The 27402-nt window shown below is 42.0% G+C and overlaps 1 protein-coding gene across 1 annotated transcript in view; it reads right to left on the minus strand.

Moving 5' to 3' along the window:
• The window catches only part of PRTG (protogenin), a 117282-nt gene that overhangs the window by 23078 nt on the left and 66802 nt on the right, over positions 1–27402 (minus strand). The window contains exons 10-11 of the mRNA XM_054043103.1: positions 23854–24159; positions 20705–20893 (exon numbers count right to left, since the gene is read on the minus strand). Of these exons, the coding sequence (XP_053899078.1) occupies positions 20705–20893; positions 23854–24159 (495 nt within the window). The remainder of the gene's footprint in view (positions 1–20704; positions 20894–23853; positions 24160–27402) is intronic.

The following is a 27402-nucleotide window of genomic DNA, read 5'->3' on the forward strand; positions in this document are numbered from 1 at the left end:
CCTTTCAGAACTAACATTTCTCTGTTGGGCTGTCATGGGCTCCCCATGCCATTTTGACCCTTTTGTGCAGCAAAATGAAAACACCATCTATCATTTCTTGTACTACAGTGACTTTCTAGGAGGTGCACAGTTTCATTGCAAAAACATCTGTGTTTGGTGACCCTCGTCCCAAATCCTGAGAATTAGGAATTTTGCTGTTGCAAGCATGCTTACAAAATGCAAGAGTTTCAGGTAGGCTACTCACAAACAGCTTAGCTTTCTCCCATGGGCGTAGTTTGGGAGGAGCAGGGGGGTGTTGCCCTTCCCAAGGGCAAACCTTGGGCAGGCACAGAATTTGCCTCTCCATACATGGCCCCATTGGCCTGACTGGAGCTCCCCCTCCAAATACAGAAGTCAAACTAGACCTATGATTTCTTCTCCATTAGATGGCAAACAGGAATGGCAATGGTTAACTTTCAAATTTCCATGTATAAAACAAGTCAGCAGTAACAGGAAAACTAGCAATGGATGAAAACAGAATATGTATAATTAAATGACCCTTATTTTATTTTTATTATGCCAAATATTATTTACACATCTCATGCCCAACTGCAGAAAGGGCCAACATTTCAGTCCTAGGTTCCAATTTTGTGGGTGCCTAAAGCCAGCTGAAATTGTTTGTGCTGAAGCCTCTATAAGTATGTCACACACCAACTGGTACTCACTGGTACCTGGGTACCCAATCTGCACATGCAGTGTGTATGTATATCAATTTTGTGAGAACAATCACTTATCTGCTCAAATTGCCAATGCAAATTTAGAGGCTGGTTAAGGACAATGAAAAATGTGGCCCTTAACTCTACTGAACTTTAGGATGACAAACTGAACAGCAGCTACAGAAAAGTTAAATAATGATCTAGCTAAATTTATCTAGGCATATATAATAGACCAGTTTTGCCTTTAATACAGCTTTCTATAGCATTTTTAATATGTAATTTGCTGAAGCCAAATGAACCTGTATTAAAAATGGCTTAACAGACAGGGCTGTGAGCAAGTTGCCTTTATAAGTCTGTTTCAACACAGACTGTTTCAGTGCACCCTCTGAAACTTTGGCACATAGAATGCATAATGTTAAATTTGCAAAGCAATTTCCAATTACAAGGGTTAATAAAACAGGAAGGAATGGATCCAAATAAGGATTCTTGAACCAGCCATCAGTTATCACGTTCTAGGGATTCCACCCTTGTGTCTCAGGTCAGCAGATAGGTGATCATGCATGTATGTGGTGGGCCCTAGGGTGTGGAACTCATCCCATCTCCCCGGGGATATTCATCTCAGTACATCTCTTCACACACATACATTTCTGACTATTTTCGTTACCTTCCTCTTCCCACCACCTTTTGCTTGCCTCTTTTTTTGTAGGAGATTCTTTGATATGTTGTCTAGCCTCCCTCAGACTTGGGCATAATAGATTACACCTCTACCCCCGATATAATGCGACCCGATATAACACGAATTCAGATATAACGCGGTAAAACAGTGCTCCAGGGGAGCGGGGCTGCGCACTCCGGCGGACCAAAGCAAGTTCGATATAACGCGGTTTCACCTATAACGTGGTAAGATTTTTTTGGCTCCCAAGGACAGCGTTATATCGGGGTAGAGGTGTATTATTATTTTGATATTTCCCATCAACAATACCCTAACATGTGACAGCATTTCTAAAATATGCCTTGAAAAAAATAGCCATTTGCCACTAGATCAGAAATAATATCCAAGAAACTAGTACAGCCTCTGTTCTAATGCTATACTCAGTAGTATGTGTTGTTCATAGAAAGTGCTTCAGGAGGAATCTGCACAGGGGATTAACTGAAAGTACATCAGTGGGAAATAAAGCCCGAGATGCATAAATTTAATTTTGTTGTTTCTTGGGCATTTTCAAGCAGTCTAAAATTTGGTACGGATACTCCTCTGTTTGGCCAGGTTTTTTTGCTCCTGGTCTACAAAAACCATATTAACCTTTCAGAATAAATCGATTCCATCTAAAAACTTGTTTCAACAATAGTTTAATCTCTTTGCAGGCCCAGGATCTTCTATCCTAGGATTATGCACGAGACGAGTTACAGAATATGTTCTAAGTGGAGCAGCAGGTCAAGCTAACATTGTTGCTTTTATGAGTTTTAGTCAAACATGTAATGTTAACACAGCTTTAAAAAGTATTTAATTATGAGTCTTCTATGAAACACTATGAGCTAAACTTCCTGCGGGTGTAAATGGGCATACCTCATTTCCTCCAGCATTGAAGTTGGCCCTAATGTTCTCAGGCACTCAAATCTTTTCCTCCTCTTCACTGAACAGCAGTTTAATTCTCTAAGCTTTGCTCTAAGCACTGATATGCTTCCCCAAATGTTGTTTATTGTCTCTTAAAAGCAGCAGCAGCAAAAGGGGCAGTCTGACAGGTTTTTAAGCCACCTGAAGCTTTTTGGAAATCCTTAGCTCCTCTGACTGACAGTACAGATTCTGCTATATCTTTACAAAATATGCAGAGAGGGGGCAGCCCACAAGGAGTAAAGGCAAACAAGTTATTTCCCACTATTTGGAAATGGATCAAAATGTTTTGAGCCCCAGATAGTCCTGTTCTTTAAAGGATATGTTCTATATAATGTAGACACATGAAAATTAAAAAGTAATTGACTTTTGACCTGGGGGGGGAGGGGAGTCACAAATTTAGTAGACTGGAACATAGTTTCACTGACTGTGTGTGTCCCTTTTCCAGATACGTTTATATGCTTTCATGCGTCTAAGGATGTTTTTCTTGGTCTTATAAACTGGAATAGAGAGGGTTGAAAATTTTTCATCACAACTGTTTTTGACAGAATATTGGTTTTACGAAAAAACAAATTCTTCTACAGAAAGGGTCTGTTTTCCACAACAAAAAAAAATAATTTTTGTCAAAATATTCCAGCCAAAAATCCAAAAGATTTTTAGCTGAAATCTTTTGTTTTTTGAGGTTTTTGGCTGAAAAATTGAGTTTCCACAGGAATTTTTTTTTAAATCAGCAGTAATTCAAATTCCTCCCACAATTTTCTTCCAAGTGAGGTCATTTTGGAATGGGGTTGGAGTAGAGCAAAGTGTCAAATATTCTACTAAAAATCTGAAAGTTGCTAACCACAGTAAAAAGTTATTTTTATTCATCTTTCTTAATGCATTCAGGATTTAGATCTAAGATATATTAGCATCTTGATTTAAAGAAAGACCAAAGTTCAAACAACTCCTGCTTCAATGTCTCTTCAAGTGAAGGTTTATACAACATTTAGAAACTTGAGCCATGACCAAAAAAAAAAAAAAAAAAAACTTTGCTAGACAGGCTGATTAATTACTTAAATAAAATAAACAAAATACCACTTAGCTCATATTTAGCCATTTTCATTTGTAGATCTCTAAGAGTTTCCATTTTATGATGGGACACTTAGGCCTAGAGAAGTTAAGTGATTCACCCAAGGTCACATAGTGAGCCAGTAGCAGAGCAAGGAGTAGAATCTAAATCTACTGGCCCTGGCCTATTCACTGTCATCAGTGCCTCCTATTAGTAAGATTGGGGTCTAACAAATTCAATGTTCCTGTAGTTGAAGTCGGATTAATTAGAGTTGGGTTATTCATGGTCAATTATAGGAGAGCTGTTTCTGATAAACTACCACAGCAGTAGCTACAGGTGTATAATGACAGGTTTCAGAGTAGCAGCCGTGTTAGTCTGTATCCGCAAAAAGAACAGGAGTACTTGTGGCACCTTAGAGACTAACCAATTTATTTGAGCATAAGCTTTCGTGGGCTACAGCCCACTTCATCGGATGCATAGAATGGAACATATAGTGAGGAGATATATATACACATACAGAGAACATGAAAAAGTGGGAGTTGCCCAACCAACTCTAAGAGGCTAATTAAGATGAACTGTTGTCAGCAGGAGAAAACACATACTTGGGTACTTAGATGATATGACAACTGGTGCTCTGTACATATATTCCCACTTCAAAAATGAAATACTGTAGACACATCTGACCATCTACTGCACAGAAAGTGCAGTGTGCCTCATGTTATTACTCCAGTGCCCAATCCAGGACAAGACAACTTGAATAAATGGCTGTCATAATATGAAACCATCTCTCCCCCAGACAGGTGGACAAGTGATTGTTTTGACCCCTTGCCATTCATGAAGGAGATTGGTGTGATCATGATGTCAAAAGCTATTTGCCCAGAAAACACTAGGGATGTAATAATCATAATATAAATTCCACCAATGAGGGAAGCACCTCTAAAGAACAAGCTGTGATCTTATCAGCTGAGCACAGGATTGTGAATCTGGAGACCTGGTTCAATTCCCACCTATGCCACTGATTCCATGTGGCCTTGGGCAGGTCATTTAAAGGCTGATTGTTGGAAATGATGAGCAATAAAAACTCATGCTGAAGTCAATAATAGCTGTGACTGCTCAGCTATTCTCGCCCTTATCTTCTCTGTGCTTCAGTTACCCAATTTGTAAAATGGGGGTTATAACACTTGCCCATCTTGTGAAGCTCTTTGGTAACTATGGATAATAACACAAGTGCGAAGTATTATTGGTATTAGTATTAATAATATACAAGAGTAAAAATATGAGAAATTGATGCAAAACACCGTAGTATCACTGATAGTCAGGAAATATATTATTAGGGACAGAGTCTACCACTGCCTGCATCCCCTTGGCTTTCCTTCCCTGGTTTGAGAGAGGAAAGACTGTACGTTCCAGGGCAGGTCTTAAAGCAGCTGCAGAGGAGGTAGGCCCAAGCAAAAGGAGAAAGTGGAGGACTGTTGAAATCTGATTGAATACCATCTAAATAGTGCATGCACTTTAAATAAGCCGAATAGTTTACCTTTCAGTCCTGCAGCTTGAATGTTTTCATGTTTTCTATCAAGTATTATTATTACACTGAATTCAAAGCATGATTCAGCTTTCCTTATTGAGGAAGATTTGTTCAGATCATCTCACTGTATTATTGTGCATTACACCCAGGTCCAAATTTAAAAAAAAAGTGTGTGCATGCCATTTTGCACTCCTTTGCATACACAGTTACCATAATATGTGCATTTAGAAGGCCATTGTGTACGCAAATGGGTGCACACTACAGGCAGAAAATGTGGCTCAGGGAGTACTTAGTATTCTCCTAAGCACGGGTCAACTAATAAAATCTCCTTGTCCTATTTCTATAACTATGTTAAACATCTTTGCTTTGCAAGCATTGACCAGTTTGACTCAGGGTAGTACATTTTTGCCATTCGAATACTGAACACAGAAATTTTTATTTGTGGGGGGAGGAGGGCAGCGGTGGGGAATGCAGGATGCAAACATTCCACTTTTTGTTAAAAACTAAGTTTCCATGAAGCTATTTCAGGCACAAACTCAAAGGTTTTGCAGAGAAATTTCACAGCAATTTTTCTACTCCACAGCAAAAACACCCTTTCCCATCTGCCAAAATTGCTTCCCTCCCCTCCCCCAAAAGAAACCCAGGCAAAACTGAAAAATAATTTGCTTTTCCACAAATGTATATTTCACCAATGGTGAAAATTGCTTCATGTAGCATTACCTACATGGTAGGTATGATGTAAGGAAGGTATTATTCCAGGCATGTGAATGCCCAGAAAGGATATTTGCTTATCCTTAGAAGTGTATTTGCTTATCACCAAACCCGGGGCTTTTTGCAAACTCAAGGTATTAACTTTCCCATACAACTTTATCACAAGTGCTCAAGTATCAGTTCCTAGACAACAACAAAAATCCAGCAGAAATTTATCACTGACCCTAACATTTTGATCACAACATCTGGACTTTAGTTAAACAAATGAAGTTAAAAAAAGAAAAAAAGAGAGGAGAAAAAAATTAAGAAATATAACTAGCCCTATACAGCAAATGTTTTCTTCTGTCCACTCTGAAGTCTCTTTCATGTGCTAATGGTGGCATTTTTTTAAACTCTTCCCCTTTGACTTACTCAGACCTTTAAGGACCTCACACATCTAATGGTTCCTCACATTCACTAAGAACAATCGAGAGAGAGGTCTGGTGGCTGACATGCAGTATGATTAATGGACAATGTTTATTTAATTTCCTACAACAGGAGTTTTCTCTAAGCCTTCTCCAAGGAGCTGTTGCTTTACAATTTGGGCCTTCATTAGTAAAATACTTAAGTCCAATAAATAGTGAATTAAATAATATTGCCCAGATATATATGCTTTAGAAAAACAAATCCAACTATTTAAAAGTTTTACTAGAACAAGGAAAGCAACTTTTGTAACAGTACTGTAAGCAGTCGCTTCTTTGTAAGAAATTATGAAAAATTAACTATCATTTACTTCTATTTCAATTGGCTTCTTTTAATAACAGGGAGTTGAAGCATGCTAAAGATTAAGCACTCTATCAGAGGAATGATTATTTAGCAATAGACTAGAGCAGTGTCCATTTCAAAATACAGCAATTTAAGAACATTTATTTTTAAAAAACTTCAGTTGAGATATTTAAAATTAACAACTTTTTAAAAATAATGAAGAAATCTCAGTGGTTTCGTTTGAAATGATGCTCGCTGTATTTTTGCATGAAATAAACTAATTTTCTGCCCAGCAAGTGAGTGACTGAATACTATTTGCATAAAGCATAACTGTTACCCAATCAATAGAGCACAATATTCCTATCTGAATTCCCATACATATTAATTTTTAAATAGTGGAGTCTTTAGGACCAGGAATGCCAAGAAAGACTTTTCTTCAAGATTTTATGCACTCTCATACCTGCGGAAAATTTTACATTTAAATACTTGAAGGGGATACAGTTTGCTGCATTAGAAAACAGTGGCTTATCTTCAGGCACAATGCAAATAACATCCCTTCTCTTAGCTTCAAGAGAAATCCTTTAATCCAGTTCTTCAAACAGTTGCTACACATTCGGCCTCTCTGTTGTCCCTAAAGAAACAACTGTATCTGATATTTCAGCTGGGATAGCAGCTGGGGGTGTAGGAAAAAAACACAGATCTTCATTGCAGGTAACTGCCCTTCATGCCACTTGAGTAGGCATGTCTCCTGCCTCCTCCACCCCCTTTTAGTCTCCATGGTAGTTTCTGCTGTTGGCATATCAAAGCCTGTGTTTTCTCATTCGTATTTTATGGATTCTTGCAAAGCATTGTCACTTGAAATAATGGAACTTCCTTCTTCCTGATAGCTCCCACTGTCTACTCAGGGGGCCTGGCTTAGCTGGATTTAATACCCTATTTAGTTATTTGAAGTGAAGTTGCACCAGTACAGAAAATCTCTATCCAGTGCTGGGGTTCAAATGATATGTGGTCTGTACATTTTTAATGCCAAAGAATTATTTTCTCCCCTCTTTAAAGAAAAACAAGCCTTGTAAGTTAAAATGAGTTACCATCAAAAATCAGCGCTTGCTGTAAGTAATGAGAGTAGACTAGGGTTACCATACGTCCGGATTTTCCCGGACATGTCCGGCTTTTGGGGGCTGAAATCCCCAAAAGCCGGGCATGTCCGGGAAAATCGGGAGGCTCGGCCGGGGCCTCTTTGTGCGGGGCCGGGGGCATGGTGCCGGGCCGGGCCCGCGGGGCCGGGAGCCGGCCCGTGGGGCTGGGAGCTGGGAGCCGGCCCCCGGCGCTGGAAGCCGGGAGCCGGCCCGCGGTCGGGGAGCCGGCCCGCAGGGCTGGGAGCCGGGCCGGGGAGCTGGGAGCCGGGCCGGGGTCGGGGAGCCAGGAGCCGGGAGCCGGCCCGCGGGGCTGGGAGCCGGGCCAGGCCCGCGGGGCTGGGAGCCGGGAGCCGCCGGCCCGCGGGGCGGGGAGCCGGGAGCCGCCGGCCCGCGGGGCGGGGAGCCGGGAGCCGGCCCGCGGCGCTGGAAGCCGGGAGCCGGCCCGCGGTTGGGGAGCCGGCCCGCGGGGCTGGGAGCCGGGCCGGGGTCGGGGAGCCGGGAGCCGGGCCGGGGTCGGGGAGCCGAGAGCCGGGAGCCGGCCCGCGGGGCTGGGAGCCGGGCCGGGGTCGGGGAGCCGAGAGCCGGCCCGCGGGGCTGGGAGCCGGGCCGGGGTCGGGGAGCTGGGAGCCGGGCCGGGGTCGGGGAGCCGGGCCCGCGGGGCTGGGAGCCGGGAGCCGCCGGCCCGCGGGGCGGGGAGCCGGGCCGGGGTCGGGGAGCCGGGAGCCGGCCCGCGGCGCTGGAAGCCGGGAGCCGGCCCGCGGTCGGGGAGCCGGCCCGCAGGGCTGGGAGCCGGGCCGGGGAGCTGGGAGCCGGGCCGGGGTCGGGGAGCCAGGAGCCGGGAGCCGGCCCGCGGGGCTGGGAGCCGGGCCAGGCCCGCGGGGCTGGGAGCCGGGAGCCGCCGGCCCGCGGGGCGGGGAGCCGGGCCGGGGTCGGGGAGCCGGGAGCCGGCCCGCGGCGCTGGAAGCCGGGAGCCGGCCCGCGGTTGGGGAGCCGGCCCGCGGGGCTGGGAGCCGGGCCGGGGTCGGGGAGCCGGGAGCCGGGAGCCGGCCCGCGGGGCTGGGAGCCGGGCCGGGGTCGGGGAGCCGGGCCGGGGTCGGGGAGCCGAGAGCCGGGAGCCGGCCCGCGGGGCTGGGAGCCGGGCCGGGGTCGGGGAGCTGGGAGCCGGCCCGCGGCGCTGGGAGCCGGGCCGGGGTCGGGGGGCTGGGAGCCAGGAGCCGGCCCGGGGGGCTGGGAGCCGGGGGTGGTCGGCCAGGGCCCGAGCCGACCCAGGCTGGAGCCACCAGGGGCCAGCCTGGGCCGCGCCTCCTCCCCCCCACACTCCCCCTTACCTGCTTCAGGCTTCAAGCAGGGGAGGGGGCGGAGACTTTGGGAGGGGGCGGAGTTGGGGCGTGGGCGTGGGCGGGGTTGGGGGCGGGGGCGGGGCCCCCGGGAGTGTCCTCCATTAGGAGGCACAAAATATGGTAACCCTAGAGTAGACCTAATTTACTGTTTCAGACTGAACCCCGCCCTACACCACTTTTAGAGCAGTTACATACAAAGAATAATATTTTAATTAAAATCAGAGGATCTCCCGAACACACAAACTGCTGGTTTTCAAAAGGAAACTTAACCGCACAGTTGAGAAGGCAATAATGCAACTTTCAGCCCCCAAAATACTGGTTATCATTTGGCAGATAAATCATTTTCAGCTAGTTTTTAAGCCATGCAATGACCTTACATTTAATCCAAAGAAGCCTAGAGTTTACACATTTTTTTAAATGAGTGTTTGTCATGTTTGTCAGATGTAATACCCTAATCAATATTGAAACAGATATGTTGCTCATGCAGATGTGATAGCTTTCAGTATTTTAGAACTATTAAACTTGATTACAGGATAAACCAGTAAATTACAGAGTCCTGATGTGCAATTTAAAATTGACAAATACATTAAACTTTAATTAAAGCTTTCCATTATAAATGAATTGGATAAAATAAAATTTACTTTCAAAAGCAAAATGAAGAGTGATGTATTTGTGGTGCTAGATTTTTCACAAATTCCACGGTTTAGCATTCTTTATGAACACTAGAATTAACAGCAAATATGGCAGAAAGAGGGTCTTGTGATCATCCAAATTAAACAATGTTGGTTGATACCATAAAAGAATAGGTAAGCCTCAATATATTTGCTTTTGAGACAAATATGCACAGGTACTCAGCGCATGAGCCAAGTACAGTCATACAAGCACACAGAAAGGAAAGTGACCACATCAGTAAAAGTCTGGCACTGAGTTATATACTAAAAATGCCACATTGGCAGCTGATCGTTTTCTGGTGTTTCTTGACAAATATGGCCAGAACAAGCTGCCATTTATCCAGGATTCGCTCTCCATGTCACATACTGGTGGTTAAACAAACTGGGCCATATTCAGAACTCATGTTAGTGAATGCCATTCCAACAGAGTCCAACAAAGTGGCACCCAATTACAACAAGTCTGAATTTGACTCTGTGAGAATTAGATTTACAATCAGGATAATGCAATTTTTTATCCCAACAGAGTGAAGCAGTTTAATGTTTTAGGGCAGGGTCGGCAACGTTCAGCACGCGGCTCGCCAGGGTGCCGGGCCAGTTTTATTTACCTGCTGACATGGCAGGTTCGGCCGATCGCTGCCCCCACTCGCCGCGGTTCGCCGTCCCGGGCCAATGGAGGCAGCGAGAAGCCGCAGCCAGTACATTGCTCGCATGCGCCGCTTCTCGCCGCCCCCAGTGGCCCGGGACGGTGAACCACAGCCAGTGGGGGCCGCGATCGGCCAAACCTGCCGTGTCTGCAGGTAAATAAAACTGGCCCGGCCCACCAGGGTGCTTACCCTGGTGAGCCACGTGCTGAACGTTGCCGACCCTTGTTTTAGGGGGTGTTATTTTTGGCATTTAAAAAAAGGAACATAAGAAGTGGGTAATTTTGCAAATGACTAATTTAGCCTGGCTGGGCACATCAGCTCAGTTTATTCTCATTGTGAAGCCTTTTGATATTTAGCACCTGACTATCCTGGTGCACGTCAAATCTCACATGTGTTAAAAATTACATAATCAAGCATGCTGTGAAAGAGAGATTCTTGATTCCTTCCCTTTCCCCACCACCCAAGCTAATGTTTGTACATGCAAGGCCTGGTTATGTCACTGGAACTCTAGGACACAACTTCTCACTGACAGTTGGAGCCTGATTGGAGTTTTACCTATACTGAATGGCAAAATACTGTACAAGTTTGCAAATTCCTACCATAAAAAACAAACAAAAAACCCACACCACCTGTTATGTTCAGAATTAAGGCCCCCAAAAAGTAGTAACATGAACGGGAGAGAAGTAGGCTTTCCAAAGCACATGTTGCCTCAATGTCTTACAGGTGAAGGAAATCTAGTTTTAATAAACCTCTGTCCTTTATATGTCTAGTGTAGTCTCTAAAATCTTTTTTTTTTTTTTTTTTAAGTCTGGAGGAAATTTATTTATGCAAATAAATAAACAAACAGATATGCAGTGTCTGAGGTTAGAAGACAGGTTCATACTTAAAGTGATGACAGGTCTACAATTTATAATTATAAAGTGAAGAGTATAATATCTCTTTGCTTACTGAGGCGTAGTATCCTATCAGGACTAGCTGGAGGGTTTTGTTTTATGTTTGTTAAACACACACATGTATTAAACTACCATGGTCCCGGGGAGAGCAAGAGATCCGAGCCAGCTGAGGCAAAGGGTGCCTTTAAATGCTCCCAGTCTAATTCTAGAGCCTTGGTTTTATCACTATGCAGTAAGACTGACTCCGCCCCCCTGCAAATCCCTTATGTTTTAGCTGGTAAGTACAGTAGCAAGCTTGTTATACACAATCAGGAGAATTAATAGATAAGAGGTTTAGTTTAAGGATGTAATCAGGGTGAGTAAACACCAGGCTGACCAGCTGTAAACAGTGGTAATAAATGATAATATTTGTCCTGGTCACCTACTGAGCTATTAACAATGTAAATATGTCTTTCCAATGTCTACAATATATACAGTGTACCAGACTATCCTGTAGTCACATAACCAAATAAATAAGCTCTCTTTGTTGATCTTTACTGAGAACAAGTGTAGTATGGATTAATTTTCATTTTTGTTAAACAAAGGTGAACTTCGGTCATGTCAACATTTTCACTAGCTATGAAAATCTGACTCAACATGCAACACTCAAGCATAAGGAGTCAAGATCAGTAGTTACTGTATTGTATTTTACAGAATGCCATGTGGCATAACTGCCAACCCCGAGATGTCATAAATAGGGAAATTCACTAAGAAATGTAAGAATAGAACTTTTTACTTCATGGAAATATACCGGACACAAAATTTTTGGGAAGGTTAAGAGTGGAAAACCCCTGGGTTTCAAAAACATGGTTCTTAAAACTACTTCCTTCAGCACCTGATTTTCAGATTATCTGCAAGTTTGTGTTGCCAGAGCGTACACATACACTTGTTCCCTCAAAATTGGGCATGAAAGTTAATTGCTTGGATTTCCAGCTAACTGTTTCCATGCACCAAATGGACAATTTTCTGGATGTAAACATTTGGGAATATATTTTGATTCCCACAAAATTTGGGGTTGCAGCTGAAAATCTGGCCCTAAACACCAGGAACAGAATACACTAACAGAGCAGATACCATGGTCATAAGTATGCTTTAAAAACCTATGATAGCCATTGCAAGTATTAATGTCTGTATATACATTTATCATTTCTTTTTTCACCTTTGTTAGTTTGGTTCTGCTCTGAGGTTTATTTGGAGATTTTATTATGCAGAAAGAGGTCATCAATTTACAGTTAAGGTCTGGAGAAGCCTCCCATTTTAAAGACAATTCTCACTCTCTCAAACACAATTTGATAAAAGCCAGACCACACGCCACATCTTACCTTCACATTGATTTTGTTTTGCTTTCTTTTTTGCAACTTTGGGATAAATAAATAAAGGTGTTTACAAGATATTTGGTTGCAAAGTTGCAGGCGGTTGAACTTTATAAAAATTCCTAACTTTTTTTCTGGTCTACACTTATTCCTTTATCTATTCACTCCAGAATGTTCTTATTCTCTTTACCTCCATGAGAAGTGGTACCTTTGTTTTACAAGGGTTAAGAGTATAAATATGTACAAGCATCTTAAGTGAAAATTAAATATTAGAATGCCAAGCTTTTGATAGACTGCATAGTGCAGTAGAATGGTTGATTCTTTGAAGGAAACCCTTCTCCAACACAACTTGGGCACCCCAGGCATCAAGGAGGAAAGCTGGCAAACCATTAAACAATTGGCTAGAGCTGGTTGCTTAAAAAAAAAAAAAAAAAAAAGGTACACATCACAAAAAGTTTCAGGAGAAACAAATTTTGTTTGTATCATTTAAATTTTGTAAGACTTCATTTTCATGTCAACTGCTATTTTCAAAAAATTTTTTGTTTTGATTTGAAAAAATTCCACTTGCCATCACTTCTTTAGTTTTTCCACCGGGGAAAAAATAAAATGACAGAAAATGGTTTTTTTTCTGACTGAGATGAACCTTTTTAAATTATTTTGAAAACTAGTCTTTAAAAAAATCAATTTAATTTTTTTTTGGTTTACAATCAATTTCTTTTGTCAGAATCCAAAATTTTCCACAAATATTTTGGATTCTGTCAAGTCCTTTTTCACCTAAAGAAGTTTTGACCAACAGTTTTCAATCAGCAGTTCTCCTGACTGCTAGCTTCCAGAGAGTGATGCTGGAACATCTTGAAAAGATAGAGATTTTGAGGAACCCACTGCTAAGACAGCCGAGATGCACCCAATATAGAGGGAGCTTTTGCAAGATGTCTTTCCAGCTCAAGCCTCAGAGAAAAGCACCAAGCAAACCCTCAGAGGATGGGATAAGTTCCATTTCATGATCCTCAAATCATGTAGTAGATTCTGTCTGGTTTTAAATCTAAAGCCCTTAAATATGCCCATCTGGCAAAACAAATTAAGCAAAGTTAACACAGATTAAGTGAAGGACAGGAAATGCCAAAGGTTCTTCTGGAAAGGGGAAGGTGTTGGTGTTTGGTCTCTGCTTTTCACCAAGGTTATCAGACCAGTTTTTCCATCTCCTGAGGCTTCTGAGGTGAAAATGGTTATTTACTATATCATTATCCTGAATGCAGTAGACAGGAGAAAGCCTAGGACTGCACATCTTGGCCACCATCCATTTGCCTCTGAGTTTCTAATAAGTACAGTATTAACCACTGCTTCCATTTGGAACTTTCTGGGATTCTAATTAGAACTGTCCTATACAAGGTGTAATTGTTACTGCACAGCAACAATGAAACCACAACTACAACCAGAACTACAACTACCAAAAAACCAAAACCAACCAAACAAAAAAACCCACCTAAACTAAACAACTACAACTAAACTACAATTACAACTTAAAAACAAAACAAAAAAACTACAACCAAAACCACAACTACAACCACAACCCTTCATCTCCTCAAAATGCAGCAGCCTGGATGCACAAGAAGGGACAATTTGCATCTCCTCATGCCATCCATGCTTAATTTGTTTCAGTGTATTTAAGCATGGCTATTACTAGCATGGTTTTGTGCTGAGGGCATTGGACTGGAACAGTGGGTGTGTGTACTGAAAACACAAGCAGAGAGAGAGAGAAGAGTGTAAGAACAGGAGCAGGTGCCTATCTCAACGTGCTCTAAAACAAATTCCACACATTATATAGAGTCAAAACTCACCCCTTTCCTTTATAATGACAGGTTTCAGAGTAGCAGCCGTGTTAGTCTGTATCCGCAAAAAGAACAGGAGTACTTGTGGCACCTTAGAGACTAACAAATTTATTAGAGCATAAGCTTTCGTGGACTACAGCCCACTTCTTCGGATGCATCCGAAGCTTATGCATACGGAAGCTTATGCTCTAATAAATTTGTTAGTCTCTAAGGTGCCACAAGTACTCCTGTTCCCTTTCCTTTAGTTTGGTTAAGAAAGAAGTTGACAATAAGGTGACAAAGTTGATTTCAAGCCTTTCACCTGCAGTTGGCCAATTGTAAGACTTCTATCTCTGTCTCTCAAGAGACCCATTCGTGCTTCCAGTATATCTAGGCAGGGTAATGAGTCAGTAGAACCCACTTAGCCCTCTCTCCACTAACAAGGGGAACTGTTTCAGTCAAACACTGTCAGCCTGTTACAGATACAGCATGAACAGGGCCTATCTGCCTGTGCTTACAACACCAAGCATGTTATAGCTGCAGTGATTTGAAAATAATTTTGAAAGAGTAATTTGAAGATCTTTAATAAGGGGAAATGAGCTTGTGTCGTTTTACATCCATTTCCTTAGTTTTGTTTTAATTGGTTTTCACACCGCGCCAATCCCTCTCCTGTGCTGCACAGTGGAAAGCTTCCCAAACAAATGCCTCTACCAGGAAAACTAATCCGATCCCCTGACTGCATTTACTTTGAAACCTTATGGAAACAAAGGCTGGAGGAGTAGGTTTACAAAGTGTCACAACCTGAGTTTCTTTGGTTGGAGTCAGAACTTCTTAGAGCAAGAGGGAGCAAAGGAAGAATTAAAGACAGAGGCAAAAATCCATAGCATGCACCCAAAGGTCTGATCTTATGGTAAATTCAAGTAATAATGTTAATGGAATTTTACGCTGGAACTAGGAAGCAGTCTGCTGCTGAAAAATAAATGCTAAGACCTTTAACATAAACAAATGTTGACATGAAGCTGGGGATATTTATTTTGAGAGTGACAGGCATGGATCCGGTCACAATGTTTAATTCCATATACATGGTGACTATCATGGCGAATAATCCAGTTAAAAAATAACTAGGGGTGACTGGGCAGACCTACACTGGGGTGGGAGATCCAGTCTGGCAACATACGGTAGGAAGCAATATGCGAGTGAGAAAAAGAGAGAGAGAGAGAGAGAGAGAGAGAGAGAGAGAGAATTAAAAGTGACATTTAATATTCATTAATCTTAACATGTTTAACATTTAACATCTCTTTTGTTGGCATCCCAATTCCAAGCGTTCCTCTGTCCATCCACCTGGCACACTGGTGCCACTCGAAAACAACTGACTTTAAAATATTACTCAATAATCATATTAGCTCGGACAACATTCTTCCTGCTAAAAGGAGTCCCCCTCTGACTTTGCAGTGTGTAACATTGACCCTCGAGCAGGCAAGTGAATCGCTTTTCATGCGCAGATAGGCTTTGCATCACAGACATAGGTGAGGACACAGCTTGTCTATTCTTTGTTTGCTTCCACAGTCATGAAAGTCTGCTTACTCCTGTTCTGTGACACACCCAAACCACATTGGCATGAGGGTGTGTCTGCACTATAGTAACTATACGAGCATAGCTACAGTGCCATAACTATGTTGGCATACCCCATAGTGTAGTTGCACCCTACACAGACTGAAGGGGTTTTTCTGCCAGGGCAGGAACCCCACCTCTCTGAGCTATGGTAGCTAGGTTAATGGAAGCATTCTTCTGTCAGCCTAGCTGCATCTACACTGGGGGTTAGGTCAGCATAGCTACATCTCTCACAGGTGTGAATTTTTTTTACCAAAATTTTAAGCGTAGACCAGGGCTAAGGTGAAAGAGACCCAGCTTGGGAATCAAACTCTACACCTGGCAGAAGAGGAAAGTGCCAGGCAGATAAATACAGTCTCTGCAAAGTAGCCTAGAGTTAGATTTATGAAAAGTAAGAAGATGAAACCCTAGAGCCAAAAAGCCGATCAGAAACCAGCCTATTCCAATGGTCTTTAGTGTAATCTGGTGACAGATAATCCACATTCCTGAAAATCTGCATTCCAGCTAGGCTAAAAAAAAAAACCCAAAACACCTACGTCAGTGTCACAAATTAGCAGGTTTCAGTTTTTATCTTTTTTCCAATCACTCCAGATACATATGTAATGTCAGCAAATTCAAGGTGTCTTGGAGTTACCTATTTGCATCTGCATTAATGATGTCCAAGAACATAGTGTATCAATGGTTAACTTAACAGAAATAAAAAACAATACAAGAAACTTCTTTGAAGCACAAAAGTTACAGCTTATCGTCTCTCTCAAGTATAGAGGAAGCCTTCTATCCTGAAACACTTTCTGTACGGAATTAGTTTTCCTAAAACACTGTTAAATCGGACAATATACCTTCAAATTCCTACAATCAGTCTATACAAACAGGCTCTCCACAACGTTGGTACTTAAGGGCTCTAACTCAGGATTGAAAAACAACCTTCAAGACATACCAATAACTAGGGAGAGAGACACAGGGATAGTTAACATTGTTATTTCAATCCAACAGCCTATTATTAAGGAATCATAGGCTAGTGTTCACTTTACTTTTGTGTTCTAAATGTACATAATAGGAAGAAGTCAACAGTTTGAGTTAGAATGAAAGAAGTTACAATGAAAATTACAGTAGGTATTAAGGTTTTGAGAATTAAGGTATCCCTCACCTTCTGCCATGAGTAGGACCTGGGATACAGAAAAATATTCACAGGAAGCTTAGAGGGATGTGGGATTAAATTTCTAGCATAAGAAACATTTCCTATAAATCATGATCTTCTTGTCTGAAGTAAGTGATTTACAAACAAACAAATGTGAGAACAACAACATTTGTGTGGGATGGAGATCAGTATGGACTAAAATAAGAGGGCAATGACAAAGTCTGAAGTAAATTAACTTCATAGGAGTGGGATATAAAATAGAATTTTATCAGCAGACAATGACATTTATACGCCAATATAGCTCATACGTGTGTGTGGAGATGCACAATATAATCTGCATGGTTTTCCAGTTTTCAAATGCTTTAGTGCATATCAATAGCTATGCCCAGAATAGTGCAAAGCCACACAATTTCACCCACAGGCACAAGTCCCATACGGGGCTACACCTTTTTTTTTGCCCCATTAGATCATGTCACAGCTTCTGATTCCTAAAAAAATCATTAGGTGCTTATTTGCAAGGGGGGGAATAAGAAGCAAAAGAGAAAGTAAAATAATATCTGGTGGTCACTCCAAAATAGGATGGGGGGGAAGAAAGAGAGCAAGAAAGGGGATGAGGGAGAGAAAGAGATTCAAAGCCAGCACCAAAACCTCATGCATTGCCTTTTGCTACTGAAGCATTGCCAGGTTCTGGCGTTACTTGTCCTTTTGTATTCTCTGCTGCTGGTAAGTACATAATAGTGGGAGAGGACAAATATCATGACACGTACAAGCTTCCATGTATTCACCCAATTTGGGAATAACCCTTTTATTGACCAAATTATATAACATGCCTGAGACTGCTAAGTCGACATGCCCTTTCCCTTATGATCTCATACACCTTCAGTGTCCTATCAATGCCTACAACTCATTTTGAAGATACTGAAGGTTCCTTAAGCCTCTGATATTTATTGAGAGCAACTTTAAAACATGTCCTTAGGAGAGACAAATGGTTGGGAGAACATTAGTTTTCTAAGCTACTGTCTGGTCAACTAAGATTCCGTTTACCGTAAACAGATAATCTGGGAAGATGGGTTAAAGAGTGATTTGTCTCAATATTGCCAGCAAAGCAAATTCCCTACAAGTTTGTTACTACATGAACACATATCTAATTATCTGAAGTGATATTTTAATTAGCAACAGAAATGAAATAACATTGTCAAGAATGATTGTGATTACTTTTATAAAATCCAACAAATGAAGAATCCAATTCTTTCCTTTATTGGGTGGAGATCTACTCCTGGAGATTAAATTCTCTGTGGTTTCATACACTGCAGGGCATAATATTAGAATCATCCTCTAAACATGCATCTGTAAACAAAAGTATTTGCTCATGTACTGTTGGCAGGATAAAAGTTAAGCATTCACAAAATTTGAAGCATGCAGCTTGTGTGTGAATGCAAATCAAGTGGTTCGGCATCTACAGTAACTACCTGAAATTTGAGCAGAACTATCCTGAGCTTCAGCAAGTGTAAAAAACGTAGGTGTGAAAAACTGCCTAAGTAAAGGTTTCAGAGTAGCAGCCATGTTAGTCTGTATCCACAAAAAGAACAGGGGTACCTGTGGCACTAACAAATTTGTTAGTCTCTAAGGTGCTACAAGTACTCCTGTTCTTTTTGCCTAAGTAAAATTTCACAGGCCAAATGGAAACCCCTTTGAAAATGCAGCAGTTCGTGACTTGGATGTTTTGCTTAGATGGTAAGGGAAAAAAAGAAGAATGTCTATCTTTGAAAGGCACATTCAATAAATCTTTAGCCACAACTTGCTAAAAGTCAGCACACTAGCACTTACTCTGACTCTTCTTGAAGAATACTATGTAATCAATACATCCATCCTATGGTAGCATAGATGATGTATGGCGGGGATGGAGGAGAGGTGGAGAGGAAGGATTCATGATTTGAGCATTGGCCAGCTAAATCCAGGGTGGTGAATTCAATCCTTGAGGGGGCCATTTAGGGATCTGGGGCAAAAATCTGTCTGGGGATTGGTCCTGTTTTGAGCAGGGGGTTGGACTAGATGACCTCCTGAGGTCCCTTCCAACCCTGATAGTCTATGATTCTATGTAACCTGAATCTGAGCCATAATGTCACCAGTTTTAGATACTTGAAAGTAAGTTAGGGTGATGCAGGCCCATATTTTCAAAACCACGTGTGTTAATTACTGGGACAGCATGCACAAATTGTGAATGTGAATTTTTGCACATCTATAATTTAAAAAATTTGGGCCACAATCTGGCAAACTACAGATTTCACATGTGCAGATTTGATTTGTCTAAGAAGTTTCCACTTCTCCCTATATGCTTATTAGTAAAAGAAACCATCAGAGATGACACTTTAATGGAAAAAATGTGTGTGGGCAAAATATTTTGTTTGCACCATTCTACGAAACACATGTGATCAGAGGAAAATTGTTGAACTAAGAAATTCTATGTGAAAAGGGTTGCACAGTCAATAAGTTTACATGTGTTTGGAATATAGTTTTGTCAACGGTATAATGAGAACACAAAAGAAAAAAGAATTTACCTCTTAAAACACAAACACCATGTCCTCCTAAACTACTCTCTTTTTGTCTCACTGCTCTGTTAAACAGTCAGCTGCTGCCAGATGCTCTGGCTAGAAGTGGTTGCAGATGGTCAGTTGTCCAGTTAACAGAGCAGAATGCTTTCTTCAGTCTCTCCCTAACATCATGTCTGGGCTAAAATCAGGCTGTGGTCCAGAGGCCATTTGACCTAGTTAAGACTACAGGTCAATTTTGATAATTTAATCAAGATTAACTCTCCATCCTGTCTGAAGTAGAAGTAAACCATCTTGACACGTTAAGAACATGAAGTGTCAAGCCTTGCAGTGATTTTGCAGATTTTACTACAGACCACATCTTTAAAGAAAATTTGAATCCCTCTGTTGCATCAATAAACAGGGGCACCTTCAACCTATGTCTCTACTTTGCTTGTTTGAACTGTACGTTTATGACTGACATGGACTATAAGCGCTATAGGGAAGGAACTGTGGGTCTAATCCAAAGTCCACTAAGAACAATCAATGGGAAGACTTTAGTTGACTTCAACAGGCTTTGGATCAGGCCCTGTGTCTTCTTCTCTGTACCCAATCCTGCAAATGCTTACCAATACAGTTTATGGTACTAATGGGATGACGCATGATAGTTAGTACCGTGCCTACTAGCAAGTATTTGCAGGATTGGGCACTAAAACTGTACTATGCTGAGCCAACTGTTGGTAGTCAATACATTGCTAGAAATAGTAAAGAGATAAATCCTAGATCCTTTGTAGTAATTTTCCAAATCTAACAGACCAGTTACAAGGAACATATAAAAGCAGATTACCATTCAGAAAGTGACTTGTATCCCTTACAGATTGCTGGACAAAACTATTGTAATCACTGCCAGCCTCAGAGATTCTGATAAGTGACCTGGCAAACTTATATTCCCAATTAAACATGGTGACAAATTTATCAAATTTTGTTTAAAGCTGGTAAATATATATTCAAGCACTGGATTAGTTTGACAGCAATGTAGCTCAGACTTAAGATTTCTATTACTGGGGAAATAAGTGACCTAACCTAATCTTGCTGTCTTGTACAGAATGTTATGGTATGATCCTAAAAGTTAAAAAAGCTTTCAGCTCCTATTTAGATGTCATTTGACTTGATTTTCTACCACAACTATTCTGGGGTATGTCATTTTTGCCTGACAAAAGTATGGAAAAGACAATTAATGCATGTACTCACCCAAACCACTGAGAGTATACACAAGGTCACTGGCATCCAGTAGAATTGGTCCATTCTCCTGCTGGCCTTCTTCCTTGTAGTACAATTTGTACCCTTCAATAGTTGCTGTATCCTCAGAGTCCTGATGCCACCTCACTGTAATGATTGTACAGTTCAGTGGTTCCAAACTCAGCTCAGGAGACTTTGGTGCTAGGGTAAGAAATTATATCTTTTTATATATTAGAAACAAACAATTCTTGCAAACACATTTCTTCAAGATTCAACATTTCAAACTCCAAGCTCAAGATTATTCAGAACTGGGATTCTGGTTCTAGCCCAGCTGTACAATTATGTAACTGATACTATATAATGTAGGCCAGCCTTATCTATACCACCTATCTAAAAGCATATCAAACTGGGCTATCTTGCAGAAAGGGTCACTTTGTAATTTAACATTTTTATAATGGAGAATTAAACTTTGAGTTAGGTTATTTTAGTTTTGCTTTAAACTAAAGTCCCCACAAAATGCATTTGACCGAGCACAGATAAGTCCAGATTAAACTTTAGTGTCTATCTTTAAAAATGAAACTGTCACTACTCATGTTTTAAAATTATTCAGAGCTGAAATAACTGATAGCTTGTTCAAGAAGGTTAAGCAGGGAGAAAAAAGAAGGAAGCGTTGCATTATACATCAAGAATATATACACTTGTTCTGAGATGCAGAAGGCAGAGAGTTGAAGGCAGAGCAGTTGAAAGTCTCCAGATAACGATAAAAGGGGGGAAAACAGGGGTGACATCATGGTGGCATTTACTATAGACCACCAAATCAGGAAGAGGAGGTGGATGAGGCATTTCTAGAACAGAAAAATCCAAAACACAAGACATGGTAATAATGGGGGACTTAAAATACCCAGATATCTATTAGAAAAGTAATATGGCAAAACACAAAACTTCCAATAAGTTCTTGGAATGTATTGAGGAACACTTTTTCTTTCAGAAAGTGGAGGAAGTACCAGAGGTATAGGCTTTTTAGACTTGATTCTGACCAACAGGGAGGAATGGGTTGTAAATCTGAAGGTGGAAGGCAGTTTGGGTGAAAGAGATAATAAAATGATAGATTTCATGATTGGAAAGCAAGGAGAGAAGAAAATAAGGACAATGGATTTCAAAAAAGCAGACTTAAAAAAAAAATCAGAAAACTGGTAGGCGGTCCCCAGGGAAGAAATTCTAAAGAATAAAGGAGTTCAGAAGAGCTGGCAGTTTCTCAAGGAGACAATACTAATGGCACAATTGCAACCTATCTCGATGTAAAGGAAAGATCGGAAGAATAGTAATACAGGAAGAATATGAGTCCATGAGGAGCTCTTTAATGACCTGAAAATCGAAAAAGAAACCTACAAAAAGTGGAAATATGAATGAATTGCTAAAGAGAAGTACAAAAGAATAACACAAGCATGTAGGAACAAAAACCAGAAAGGTTAAGACCCAAAATAAGTTATGTCCCTAGCAAGGGACATAAAGGGCAATAAGAAGAATTAAATACATTAGGAGGAAGAGAATGACATTGGGAAGTGTAAGTTATCTATTCTACTGAGTAATAAGCAGGGAAGGAGAGCTAAGAACTGACGACATCAAGAAGGTTGAGGTGTTTAATGACTATTTTACTTCAGTCTTCACTAAAAGGGTTAATGGTGATCAGATACTGAACACAAGTAATATTAACAACAAGGGGGAAGGAATGCAAACCAAAATAGGGAAAGGACAGGTTACAGAATATTTAGATAAGTTAGATGTATTCAAGTCAGCAGGGCCTGATGAAATTCATCCTAGGGTACGTAAGGAACTAGTTGAAGCAATCTTGGAACTGTTAGAAATTATATTCAAGAACTCATGGAGGACAGATGATGTCCCGGAGGACTGGAGAAGGGCAAACACAGTACTATCTTTACAAAGGTGAACAAAGAGGACCCAGGGAATTCTAGAACAGTCTGCCTAACTTCAATACCTGGAAAAATACTAGAACAAATTATTAAACAATCAATTTGTAAACACCTAGAGGATAACAGAGTTATAAGGAATAGCCAGCATGGATTTGTCAAGACCTCTTGCGGTCCCTTCCAGCCCTACATTTCTGTGATTCCATAATAACCTCCTACTTCCCCTCTGCCCCAAGCATAAGAATTTAATAAATGATTACATCACCCAATGCCAAATATGGTCTAGGCTACTGCCTCACTAAGAACATTTAAGAAATAAACCTTTACACAAAAACCTACACGTTTTTGAAGATCATATTCTTGCTGAAGTTTAATGCTTTCATAAGTGCTATTACTGAGTAATAAGTAAACTGTTTGACTTACATTACAGTAAAACACCGTGGATCAGATTGAGGACTAGTGGATCAAAAAATGAGGCTCACTGGCATATGCAGAAAAATATAGGCACAAATGTGACTATATTGATGTATGCACTTCAAGTAGCCACATGCATAGCTGGTATGTGTAAATTCCCTGATTTGGAACCACAATTTTTTGCACTCCATTTTTAAAACTATATTTATGCAAGAGACTTCAACATCATTGTTAAGGAGGCCAAATGCTAACATGCTTGAGCTGCTTCTGGCTTAGAAATATGGCTTAAAGCCCCTAAAATGAAATGTCAAACTTGTAAATATCAAATATGAAAAAGAACTAAGACCAACACAGTGACAGATCAGCTCTTTGCCTTTAACACCATGCAAAAGGCCCCACATAGTACAGATTAATTAAAGCAGTTAGGTATAGTTCAAATTGTGCCTCAAAAGCAAGACTGATCTATATTAATTAATTGATTGAAAAAACCAGTAGGTTGAGTAGCTTGAGCTCTAGAGATTCCACACACAAAATGAGGGTTTTAGCAATATCTGCTGCAGCACTCAAAAAAAAAAAAAAAAAAAAAAAAAAAAAAAAAATCCACTTACCCTCTCCCCCACCCAGAAAAACATTGTATTTCAAATCTGCACAACTTGGCAGGAAATCATCATGTGAAATTCACTAAATAAAAACGCAGAACTTCTAACAGCGGTCTGGTCCACACTGAAGTCAGTTGGAGTCTTTCCGTTTTCTTTAGTAAGATCTGGACCAGGCCCACACTGAACTTTTATCCAAGGGATTTGAGGAAAAGAAAATCACCTTTCACACTTGTGGCTTTGGGGGTCCGGTGGGAAGTCCACAGAGAGGCTTCTCCCCAGCCTATCCTCGTCGCAGCAGTGATACGAACCAAGTAGACACTATCGGGCTTCAGGCCTCCCAGGAGATACTCATTTGTGGTCCCTGGAAGCTCCAGAACCTGGATAGTGCTTTCTGCATTGAGGCGAAAAGACACACGGTACGAGACCACTTGGCCTCGCCTGAATTTGGCTGGGATCGGCAGCCAGGAGATGAGAATATCTGTGGGACTTCGACTTGTCAAACTGATTTCAGGAGCTCTCAAAGGAACTAAAAATAAAGGAAATAAAGTTTTCAAAGCTTGATGTATGTAAAAAAACATAACAAATACACACAAACCCCTTAAGCAACTGTCTTATTACTGTGCCCCTCAGTAAAATTTCCCTGGAATATTATTGGACTGTCAAAGGAAGTCTGGTGAATCTAATTTATTTATTTTTTAAATAACCTGAAATTGGTTATATTTCTACCTTCTGTATACAGTAGTGACCATAATAAACCTGATCCTAGAAGATACTCAGTACCTTCATCTCCTACTAATTTCAATAAGAGTTGACTGCAACAGCATCTGGGTCCAAAATGAGCACATTTTTGTTGCAGCAATAAGGTGTTCATGTTAACTAGATCACAGTTCATAGGAAATAGGGAGAGTGTCTTTTCTCAACATTTGAAATCTTTACAAGAAGCACATTCCACTCAAAGAATAAAAGTCCCTCATTTTTTAAATATCCTTTTAGGTAGGAATGGATTTCCATTCAAAGCTAAAGAAAATGCAATGAATTTACCGTTTAGGTTACATATCTGATCATTTCAGATGTTTGTGAACAATACAGATTCTGTGTGAGTGAACAATGAATCTCTCGCTACTAACAAAATAAGAGAGGTACCTGTCCCAGTGAGGGGTTCTTTATTGGCAGAGAGGTTCAATCAGGCATTTCAGGTAACTGGCTGTTTCCTGATGGGTAAAGATCCAAAAACTGTTTGTGGTGGGGTGCCTACTTGCCACCAGGTGAACCTGTAGAATGCTAGGGAAAAGGCACTTTGACTTGAGGGTAAGAAGACAGTAGATAGTCCTGCTATTTTGGACTGTTTCTGGAGATATCCAGAGGAGAGCAACAATAATGATTAAAAGGTTTAGATATAAAATGGTAAAAGGTTTAGAAAACCTGACCTATGAGGAAAGGTTTAAAAAACTGGGCATGTTTAGTCTTGAGAAAAGAAGACTGAAGGGGGACCTGATAAGAGTCTTCAGATATGTTAAGAGTTGTGATAAAGAGAAAGGAGATCAATTGTTCTCCATGTCCCTTGAAGGTAGGACACAAGTAATGGGATTAATCTGCAGCAAGGGAGATTTAGGTTAGATATTAGCAACATTTTCTTATTATAAGGGAAATTAAGCTCTGAAATACACTTCTAAGAAAGGCAGTGGAATCTTGATCACTGGAGGTTTTTAAGAACACCTATCAGGCAGTGTTCCCTCAAATTTTTCCCACCCATGTGCGGAATGAATTTTATTACGTGCACCAATACGGAGGTGATGTGTGACACATCACCTTCATATCGGTGCACATAACAAAATTCATGTGGTGGAGGTGGGGCCAAGGGGTTCAGAGCGTGGGAGGGGGCTCAGGACTAGGACAGAGGGTTGGGGTACAGGGGTGGGAGGACTCCAGCTGGGGGTGAAGGCTCTGGGATGGAGCGAGGGATGAGGGACTCAGGGCTGGGGCAGAGGGTTGGGGGGGGGGGGGGCTCCAGCTCGGGGTGTGGGTTCTGGGGTGGGGCCAGGGATGAGAGGTTTGGAGTGCAGGAGGGTGCCCTGGGGCTACGGTGGGGAGAGATGACTCCTACCAGTTCTCTTTCCCCACAGCAGCAGCTGGGCTGCGGGGGAGAGATACCTCTCCCTGCCACAGCAGCTCCAGGGCTGGGCCGCAGGATAGGCACCCCTCTCCTGGCCCCTGCAGGTCCGGGCCAGGGCTGGGTTCAGGTCGGGCCGGGTGTGGACCAGGCCTCCCGGGTTCAGGGTTGGGCCGGGCTGCCGCGGCTGGGCCTGGGGCCGGGGTGGGGTAGGGGCACCACGGCAGGTTCAGGCCATGGCATAGTTGGAGCCGGGGGGCTGCCATGGCTGTGGCAGGTTGGGGGCCGGGCTAGGTTGGAGCCAGGGAAGGGGTTCCCCTTCCCCGGCAGATCCCGGGCAGGTTCCCTGAGTGCCTACACAGTGCTAAATAGGATGCCGCATGGCTGTACGGCTTACAGGGATCTTAGCTATCAGGGATGGTCTAGGTTTACTTGGTTCTGCCTCAACGCAGGAGGCTGCACTTGACCCCTCAAGGTCCCTTCCAGCCCTACGTTTCTATGATTCTCTGATTGCATATATGGTTTTGTTAGGGCCAAGTAGAGAAATGTTTCCATTTGGCTAGGTTAACATTTTCTGATGGAGTCTTTTCCGCTGTTAAGAATGATTTGCATGACTTCAGGACAGGAACGTTCCAGACTCAATGTCCAAACGAACACCAAGTCATGAGATGAAGATCATTGGGGTTCAGTTGCCTGACCGGTTGTTGTTCTGGGTCAAGATATCTGGAAAGGTCCAAACTGATAGGTGGATGGAATGACACTTGTAGGAGGCTTGAAAACCAGAATTACCTGGGCTAGCTGGGGGCCACAAGGATGACTTGTGGCCTGTCTAGACAAATCTTCTATAGACCCTGAGATAGTAGCAGGATGAGAGGGAAAGCATAACTGAAATGATTTAAGGAAGAAGGAGAGCACTGCCCATGGAGCACTGACCTTCATCTCCCCTGTAGCACTATATGTTGCCCTTCCTGTTTGCCTGAGATGCAAACAGGTCCCAAGTCAGGGTTCTCTACTCAGTGAAGATACGATTTACTAATGAATCATTTAACGCGCACTCGTGATCAGTGGCAAAATGTCTGCAGAGGCTGGCTGCCGGTGAATTCTGGGTTCCTGAGAGGTATACTGCCAATAGGGTGACATGTGGTTCTGTAAGCACTAGTTCCATAAGCTGACTGCTTCTATTCAGAGGGGGATGGAGTGTGCCCTCCCTGCTTGTTTATTTAGAAAACAGTGGTTATGTTGTCTTACATTATCAGGATGTGCTGGGAATTTATGAATGGTATGAATGCTTCACAAGCCTCTTGTAGTGCTCTCAGATCCAGAAGATTTAAGTGCATTCTGGCTTCTCGGGGCATCCACGTGCCTCGTGCTGGGTGATGGCCCACATGGGCTCCCCAGCCTATTAGAGAGGCATCTGTAATTATCATCTTGTTAGGTGTGGAGGACAGAAAAAGAACTTCCACACAACATGCCCAGGGTCCTTCCACCATGCCAGAGAGGCCCTCACCTCAGAGGGAATTGTCACTATGGTGCTCATGCTGTGCTTGCTCGGTGTATATAGTGTTCAGAGCCAACCTTGCCGGCAACAGAGGTGGAGTCTGACAAATGGCATCATCATAAGTACATGATGCTATATGGCACAGAACAGTAAGGAATATC

Source organism: Malaclemys terrapin, chromosome 10 (genome assembly GCF_027887155.1).
Source record: "Malaclemys terrapin pileata isolate rMalTer1 chromosome 10, rMalTer1.hap1, whole genome shotgun sequence".
Taxonomy (NCBI): Eukaryota; Metazoa; Chordata; order Testudines; family Emydidae; genus Malaclemys; species Malaclemys terrapin.